This window comes from Candoia aspera, chromosome 6 (genome assembly GCF_035149785.1).
Source record: "Candoia aspera isolate rCanAsp1 chromosome 6, rCanAsp1.hap2, whole genome shotgun sequence".
NCBI classification, from domain to species: domain Eukaryota; kingdom Metazoa; phylum Chordata; class Lepidosauria; order Squamata; family Boidae; genus Candoia; species Candoia aspera.
The window spans coordinates 57,783,887-57,793,676 of NC_086158.1; the positions used below are offsets into that span (position 1 = coordinate 57,783,887).

Genomic DNA, 9,790 nt, shown 5'->3' on the forward strand with positions numbered 1-9,790 from the left:
AGGGACCTGCATTTTCTCCACATACCTTCAAACCCTCTTCTTCACTGAAATCATTCATCTCCTCCAACTAATGTAAATGAGTTCTCAGTTTATATGCCAAGTTATGGCTCCATCCTGGCACAGTAACTCCTTTACAGTGGAGTTGATAAGAAATATAGCATACTTTTAAATACTTGTACACGTCCACATGATTGATCAAACAGAGAAAGCTTTTAAGTAGGCCCCATCCCAGACATTAATGTTCACTTTAATTGTCTAGTGGTACAGTTCAAATATTATGCAATTAAGGCTTTCTTGTCTTCTTTGATTTGCTCTGGAACTTTTTCTGCTTTGCGCTTCTTAGCAAGATAAACCCCATAGCTCACATCTGGATGGCTGCATACAGAGCAACTTCTGCTTACATTTCCAAATGTCTTTCCAAGGCCAGAGCGTTCATCTGCAGAACACAAATATTTCTTTTAATATTCAAATCCTTGCAACAAGTGCAGTAAGCTGACCTTTAACTTGCATGTTCTCTAGGATGAACACACTTGGTAGAATGGCTTCAAGTCATAGGATTAACACATTAAACATTACAGCAATAAGAAAGCAGTTACTACATGGCATCATGTTCTATAGTGAGATGCTGGGGAATTCTGGGAGCTGAAGTTCACACATCTTAAGGCTCTAAGATTGAGAAACACTGTTCTACTGGAACTTCTTGGTAAATGATTAGGTCTTCTGGCCCTGAAATAGATTTTTGAAATAGAATCCAAGGTACCGCACAGCCCTAGATTTTAGCTTCTCTAAAAGGATTCTGCATCCTCAAAAGCTGAAAGAATGAAGGTCATTCAAGTAGGTGCAGCCTTCTTACCACAATTCCACAGTGGTTTGAAAAACTGACTTGCTGAAATATGTTTACCAATCTGGTGTCTGACTGCACTAAATTAAACTAATCAATTTGGAGTCCTCCTGATATTAAACACACCTTCACCTACATCTCAACAAGCTCAGCCAGTGGCCATTCAGCGGATGGAAGCTGTTCATCAACTCCTTAAAGAATACTGAAGGACAAATACAGAAATTCTAATGGTGAAAGGGTGATCCCTCCATATCGGGGGGAAAAGAGGAATTTTCATTACTCGTGTCTTTGGTGTCAGCTGCAACGTTCTAAACCCTGTGTATGGATGTCTATGCTGCCAGATATATTTCATAATCAATTTTGCTACTTATGCAAATCTGAAGATAAAAAAACAATTTCTATGTCTTGCAGGTATAGTTCTAATTTATTATGTCAAGCTAGCTAGTTTCACTTTTGTTTCAATACATTCAACCACTTTAGCCACTGGCAGAAACATTTCATCTGCTATTTTATGCTTTTATTATCTTGCAGAGTTATAATATTGTTGCTTTTTGTCACTGCTCTGTTTTAAGCTTAACATACTTGAATGTTAAACATGCTGGTTACAAATTTAAGTCAACCAACTCCTTTAGCAAGTTTGTAGTACAGCTTGTAGACTACTTCAAACCAACGTACGTATTAGCTTTTTCTACTGCATACTGTCAGTTGTTCACCTCTACTTTCCAGCTGCTTTATATTGGTTAGAGTTGCAGGAGTCTTGAAGGCCAAAAGGTGCTTTCGAGCATGCAGAGAGACTCATGTCTCTAACTCCAGGATCTTTCCCTGGGATTCTGCTTCAGCTGCAGGAGGGGCTACCATGCAATCTTAGAAAAGGCTGCAGTTACTTTAAGGAATTAGCAATAGATCAGTGTTTCTCAAACGTGGCAACTTTAAGAGGTGTGGGCCAACTCCCAGAACTCCCCAGCCAGCCATGCTGGCTACGGAATTCTGGGAGTTGAAGTCACATCTTCAACTTTTGATGTCCACACATTTACAACTTTCTATTGTGAACCGCCCAGGGTCCCCCGAGTGGGGGAGATGGGTGGTAGTAAAAATATGACAAATCAATCAATCAATCAATCAATCAATCAATCTTACAGTTGCCAAGTTTGACAAACACTGCAATCGATGCTACATAAGCATTTCTGCAGGCTCTCAAAACCTTTTTATGTCTTCTAGGTACTCACTAGTCTAGCCGGTATAAACTTGTGCTGATCTGGATGATGGATGTTGTGCTCCAACTTCAATATCTGGAGTGCCCAGGCTGGAGAAAGTTGCACTAAACCATGCTTGAAATCACAAAGCAGTACAGAACATGGAAAAGCACTGCCCCTATTTTTCCTCCAAACTGGGAGTTGGGACAGATTTGTCTATTAAGAAAATTGAGTTTGGACATTCAACTTTTGGCCAAACTCAATTTGGACATTCAACTTTTGGCCAATCATGGTTTCAAAGAATAAAATCTGAACCCTTACGTGGAATATGGCCAGTGTATTTGGGCATCATTCCTTCAGGCCTATAGAATCTCTGGTGTGGGTGTGATCCTTTGGTTATAGGCACTTCTTTCCTAAAATGGAAAAGAATAGAATGTGTATCAATATCATAGCAGTTCTTGCCATTTTCCACCTTTTCTGGCTCTTGTTATGCACCCTGTTGGGTTAGGATCCTGCTGGGCAAACCCTTATCACAATCTTCCTAATAGTTTTTTCCTCATGCTAACTACCCACTTTATTTAAAAAAAAAAAAATCCAAATTCACATAAGGTTGTCATCCTTTAATCCTTATAGAGCCTTTATGCTTTTAACAGTTATCTGGCAGGTATAATCACCCATGCTGAGACAAAATAACTCTACACCTACTGAATTACTTGCCTTAATATAAATAATAACACACACTTCTTTGGCTAGGCTTGGTTGCCAGTAACGTTTGGTTTTCTTACTACTGCTGTAAGAAAAGCAGGTGCATTCCTTTGATATCCATTGTTTTGCAAAGACATTTTCCTGGGGGAGTGGGGAGAGGGCTCCCTGCATGGGTGTGTATGCCTTTGGAGTGTCCTCTCTCTCCAGATGCAGTTCCATGTCACAAGGCTCAAGCTGATGCGAGTTTGATAAAAGCATCTGCATCTTTATGTATGTGTGTTTCTTTAAACAAGCATTACAATGGGGGAGAAGGCTAGGCAGTGAAGGAAGGAAGAGGAGGGAGGAATGCCAAGGGCCAGTAAAGCTGATTTTATTGGAGCTCAACCCTCCGGTTTCTGAAATAAGTATCTTTCTCAATGGCACTCTAAAAACAAGAATACAGAAAAAAGCACCAATACATAAAACAGCTTACATGTATCACATTATTATTAATAATAATAATATTCTGCCACTTGGATTTTACTCTTTTATTTTTACTCTTATTTTTATATCTATTTATTAAGAGTAATGATATATTTACTGTATATATTGTATTTTATAGTGTATGTTTGTTGTTTTAACTGATTATTTATTGTAAACTGCCCAGAGTCCCCCAATGGGAGGAGATGGACGGGGACAAATTTAATAAATAAATAAAATAAAATGGGCAATCCTCCTTACATATGCCTTGACTCAGCAAGTGTATGAAATCGGATAGCCTCAAGTTGATGATAAAGTCAAATAAGTATGTATTTTTTAAAAAATATGATCTTATAACTGTTGTTTTTAGAGTGCCCCACTAAAAGGAAACTGAATCCAACAATGGATTAAGTTAGAACATTAAGTAACCAATAATGTGAACATATTTACAAACCCTTTACAGCCTGGGTCGCCAGGGTGACAATTAATTTGTCAACATTTGTTCCTTGTTGCCAGCAAGCCTCCTGCCTTAGTTTTCTTTTAAAAAAATATTAAAAAAGAATTATGAAACAAAGCACCAACCTCAGACATCACCTATATCTCCAACAATTGAATTCATACTGAGGCAAAGGTAACAATAACAAAAATTGCAGCTATACATTCCTAGGTTGGCCTGAAACACCTCTAAGAACTCAGATATTAAGAGAGGCTTAGAGGCAGGATTCTATATATTGATTTTATTATTTAGTTATGGCTTTGAGTCAGTCTTGACTGCTGGTGACCGCCTGGACAAGTTTCTAAAGTTTTTTTGGCAACAGTTTTGGAAGCGGTTTGCCACTGCCTTCTTTCTAGGACTGTGAGGGAATGTGAGAATGAGACTGCCCAGAGTCACCCATCTGGGTTCATGCCAAATGTAGGACTAGAACTCACAGTCTCTTGGTTTCTAGCCTGGTGCCTTAACCACTACACAAAACTGGTTCTCATGATAATAATAGACCATTACAAAAGACCAATTCATGGTCAATTTTTTTGTGGCTTTAAAGATACATTACTGTATGCAATTCACATATTTATTAAAATTCTATTTCCAAACTTGATTTCTGATCCTTTATCAAATACTGTTATGTAATTTGGCATCAGAATTATTTCTCTCAAGGCAGTGCACACCATTTAAAGACCTCAATGTCAACATACATTGGATCTTTCCCAGCAGGATCTTGTTTGCCTCTCTCCAATGAGTTCTTAAAATCTTGATAGCAGTTTTCTGCCATCACGTGATAGCGTACTCCATGACCAAACTCTGTGACCTTGGATCTAGGCACAAAGCCCGTCCAGCCTGGAATGGGTGGTTCAAGTAGGCTTCTTCTCGTCTCCACAGTTCCTGCAAAATGATCATAAGGAGTATTATTGAAAAGCTAATGGAGGCTGACATGGATTACAAATGGTGTAGGGAAAAGAATGTAAACCAGGTCCGACATGAACAATAGTGGAAAGTCCAGAAGGAAGCTGATGCAAGTTTTGGTTTTATTCCCTAGCATTTCAATCAATCTTCCCTTAAGTAGCTTGCTAAGAACCTACCATGCAGCACCCTATGGTGGCTCATCCCTTCCCCAACACCCCCAGATGGCTTCCGAGGCACAATTTTTTCCACACAGAGAAGAAAAGCAGCAGATTAAAATTTACTTACTAGGTACCAAAAGGAAGCATCAGAAGGTTTGCAGGAATTCTAAGGTTTGCAGAACCCAAAATAATTCTGTATAACAATCTTCCCAGGACTCCAGTTCTCTGGACTTGAAGTCCCAGTATTTTCAGCAAAAGGCAAGTTCTTGTCACCTTCAGGACTATCTCCTCTGAATAGAATCTGCCTGTACAACTCAGAGGGGCCAAGCAGGAAGACTGTGGATTCTCTTTCCCCAAGATGTGAAAGGAACACAAGCCCCAAAGCCCTCCAGCTCCTGCAGTCTCAAATAGTATTTTCCCTGGGGCTAGGATGATTCCTTTTCTCTTGTCATTCTGGAAGGTCATGAAAGTTTTATGGATGTGAGCTGCCTAGCCTTGTTACAAGTAACTGGCACACAACTTGCTATAAGTAAACAAATACTGGCTGGGGAAATTTGTGGGGGTGTCTACATATTTGAAGACTGCTAGCATGGGGAAGGCTGCTGTACAGAAGATGACCTTGACAGAAATATTTATTTATTTTCTATCCCACCTTTATTATTTTTATAAATAACTCAAGGTGGGGAACATACCTATTACTCCTTCCTCCTCCTCTTTTCCCCACAACAACCACCCTGTGAGGTGAGTTGGGCTGAGAGAGAGTGCCTGGCCCAAGATCACCCAGCCGGAAATATGCAGGAATTGTTACCTAGGCAAAAGGGCTGAAACATTTTTTAAGATAACATTCAGAAGTGGCTCAGGCAGACACCTCCCTAATTCACTGAAGTATAAGAAAGAGGAGGAGGTATAGTACAATCAGACATGGAAGATTTTGTTGTTATAGCCAATCTCAAGAAAAGTAGTTTTAGCCTTTCTGTGCATTCAGTTTCCTGGTCGGGTCTACCTAGTGAGGCTAACATCTGCTAGAGGGACTTCCTTCTCTCAAAACAGTCAAAAAACTAAGTATGCCTCCTGGCCACAAAATATTCACTGACTGATGACTGATAACAGTAAAAGTAGAAAACCTGATGGGAGAGGAAACAGAGTGAAATTCTCTGAACAGTCACTCACCCTGAAATTATGCCCCATTTATAAAAATCAAAGAATAAATGTAATAGAAATCTCCACTGTGGACAATTAATTCTAAATTTGCAGTGTACTTTTCCTAATCCTCCAGCTGAGATTTTTGGAGGAGATGAAGCAAGTTCATGTACCTATAGATAGAATTGCAGACAGAAGCCAATTTTTGTTGCTCCTTATCTGTAATAGCAAGGCTATTAAACCTTTTCTCATGCTTTATGCTTCCAGTCTTGCACATGATTTAGAAAAAAAAAGAAACCAAAGGACCTGACATGGGAGAAATGCTCCTCCTACCTCTCTCCCAATGAGACAATTGCTGTTATACTGTTAATCACTACAATTCATCAAAACAGACATAATATAACTTTTCCCTCCCATCCACTACCTAGGTCAGTTGTGGGTAACAGCCATGACTTCACTTCAGCAAAGTAACAACAACAACAACAAAAGCCTACAGGATTTGGCATCTGTAATGATAAAACACTGACCTTTGTCATTCTTTTTCCAGAGAAAATCAACACAGCCTTAAGCCTCAACATTTGGAAGGAGGAAAATGAACAAAGAGCACTCATTTTTTTGCCACTGTTTCTTGCAGCAAAAAGGACTTTCCTACTTAAGCCTCTAGAAAGCAAAATTCTAATTAGCATGAATAAAGAAGGAAATACATCCAAAAGCCAAGAGCCCAAATGTGATTTCCCCATGCTCTCCTAGAAAGGAACCAGAAATAAAGCTGAGTTTGGGAAATATGAGTACTTTGGGGAAGACAATCAATGCTATCGTAGACACAAAATTGTTAGCACATTGGTCTTCAACTGAGAATATGCCAATCAGATGTAGAGTAGATGACATCAGTGGCAGCATTAGCACTGAGCTTCCTTTAAGGCAAAGGACACTTCCATTGGCAGATATTTCAGACTGCTTTCCCTTCCTGGTCCTTCACAAACCATTATGAAGCCAACCTTCAATCGCCATAATTATCGTCATAATTTCTGCATAATTTCTGCAATTGTTTGCCAACAATGTTGAAGTATGATGGCATTTAGAGGGATTTAAGTAAATTCAAGTTATTATAAATTATGCATACTGTACCCAGCACATAGGGATGATGTTTGTAATTATAGTCATCAAGTACATTTAATACTTCTTCATTAGCGCAAAGAGGTGGTAGCTGTGGCGCGGTGGCTGCTGTGTGCCTCAGATCAGCTACCTGGTCACCCTTTCTGTCTGTAATATCACGAAAAGTGTTAACACACCACACGGAATCATTTCCAAAGCTAGTTCCAACACGATAGAATCTGAGAGGGATGTATCCTAGAAAAAGCAAAGGCATGTCTTCAGGCACCATTCAGAAACCTTCAAAACAGGATAGCCTAGGCTTTCCATTAGTCAAGTGTTTACATATCTAGGACTATTTCACAAACCATAGAATTATATAATCTAAAATTGGAAGGGACCTTAGGATATCACCTAACCTAGTATTTCCCAACCTTGGACTTTAACTCCCAGAACTCTTAGCAATGGCCATTATAGCCAGAGAATTCTGGAAGCTGAAATCCACACATCTCAAAGTTGCCTGGTTGGGAAACAGTGATCTAATCCAACCCTTAAAGCAGAAATCTACTACTATTGCTTCTTTAACCAATGGCCATCCATCCTCTGTTTAAGGAGTTTGTACCTCCTGAAGCAGCTGCTTCCTTATAACCTCATTAGTTTATTATACTGTCCATCACGAAACCAACTTTTTATTACATGCATCCACAAAAAGTATGCCAGACAGATTATTTGTTGGGTCATAAAACACAGAATTTTAGCTTTAGGGATCTCTCTCTCCCTTAACATAATTTTGCCATATCTTGCCAGGTGATTAATATATATTTAAATTATAATTTAACTGCCCAGAGTTTCTCTTTGAGCGAGATGGGTGGTAACTGAATTTGAAATATAAAATAAAAATATATTCATAACATTTGCCCACTACATTTCTCTCACCCATCCCCATAGTATAAATTATTATTCTTGGCCTAAGTAAATCTTTGCCTTGAACTCTGGTGCATGCAGTATGCAAAGCTGTCCCACAAACGCTACGGGACCCCTACTTATGGGGAGAGGTGGGTTGGCAGCAGGAGCTACTTAAAATAGAGCTAGAGAAGGGAAAGGAAGGAACATGGGGCTTTCTATATTCACCCTGCACTACAGATAAGAAAATAATGAAAAGTAAAGCAAGAGAGTTAAATTTCACCTTGAATCTTCATATAGTTTCTGAGCAAAGAAAGAGGACAAAGAAGGATGTGATATTGACGGTATCTCCAGAAGATATATTCAAGAGTAGTCTTTCCCAAACAAATTATCTCCAGATGTATTGGCACTACCTCTACAATAATTGCAGGTCAGGGTGGCTAAGAATCCTGGGATACAGAGTGTCAATTCATCTGGAGGACATCAACTTAGGCACTGCTACCCCAGAACTATTTCTTAACAGAGACTGATTACCTCAAATGTCCCTAACATTCATCCACAAGCTGAGCATTTAAAAAAACTCTGGGTACAGGTGGGGGATGGACCCCACTTTTAATCCAGCACAGCAACAACATATTCCAATGCAAGCTAGAATGTCAGATTATCAAATTAACTAGAGCACATAAAAGGCTCAAGTGCCATAGCTAAATCATGACACATACAAAGCAGCAATGAGAATCTTTAGTTTGATAAGTGCAGTAACTCCAGATCCATTCCAAACATCTATGAGTGAACCAAGGCTAGCTAACAGCTTTGCCTATCAATAGATAGTGAAATTGGGATCTAATTATAGTATCAGTCCCATAGGTATGTTTTTTGCCCTTGTAGTTACTAGCGTAAGTATCAACAAAATCCGTTCCTACTTTGCCCACCTGTCACATTTCAGCTAGGCTCACACATAACTATTAAAAAGGTAGTGTTATTTTCAAGGAATTTTAAGATGCTAAATGGGTACCTTAAGATTTTGTAAAGTTAGGGACACTCTTTTTACTACTTTCAATTGGCCAGAAGGCCAATAAATGCTAACCCCACTTATTCCAATGAGGTTATAACATAATTTCCCACCAGCATGCTGGCTTTTCATGTATCCACTGACTGCAAAAGGAGTTGCAATCCCTTGCTCTACATGGATCATCACAACATTTTAGATATTGTCTAACTGCTAAAAAAGTTATATTGTAATGATAGAGCAGAGGTAAGCAACCAGATGCCCCAGACATCTCTTTTGGTATGTGAGAAGCTGCCATGCTACAAAGTGAAGTTTCATTCTCCGTATCATTATTTCCAAGAGTGTATATTGACTGATTAGGTTCATAGCCAAGATTAGGTGCTACTGGTTATATGCAATGTCCTTTCACAGCATATGAAGCTTTCTATTTAGCTTTAGAAGGCTAATAAAAGCTATAATCTTGTTTGTTATTGGTACACCAGTGTATTAAGCAGTAACTGCAGTAGAACAAAGTGACCCAGCTGAGAAACTCATTCCTTGGCTTCCTCTTTATCAGGACATTGCAATCCTTGTCAAGTTAGTGGCTGAGAAATAGCTAAAGCTGTAAGTTGTTACCTGTGTATCCTGGTATCAACGGATTACGTTCATCTACTTGCCGCCGAAATGCTGTCATGCTTTTTCCAGCTGTGACAGAAAGCAAATGCTCACCATGGCATCCATACTTTAATATGCAAAAGCCTATGAAAGGCCAGTTTGCTTAAAACATATCGACTTCCAGTTTGCCAGACCCTTCAGTCCCTAACTTCAGCATGGTAATGTCATGAAGACCATCCACCTGGGTATAGGCTCCAAATATGAGGAAGAAGCCTTTCAAAGCAGACTCAAAAC

General features: G+C 39.2%; 1 protein-coding gene across 1 annotated transcript; it reads right to left on the reverse strand.

Annotated features, from left to right (window-relative positions):
* Positions 1–275: 275 nt before the first annotated feature.
* On the reverse strand, positions 276–9,575 carry SPMIP5 (sperm microtubule inner protein 5). The gene is made up of 5 exons (XM_063306171.1): positions 9,518–9,575; positions 7,027–7,248; positions 4,393–4,579; positions 2,356–2,447; positions 276–436 (listed from the first exon to the last, which is right to left on the reverse strand). The coding sequence occupies exons 1-5, from the start codon at positions 9,573–9,575 to the stop codon at positions 276–278; spliced, it is 720 nt and encodes a 239-aa protein (XP_063162241.1).
* Between the last annotated feature and the right edge of the window lie 215 nt (positions 9,576–9,790).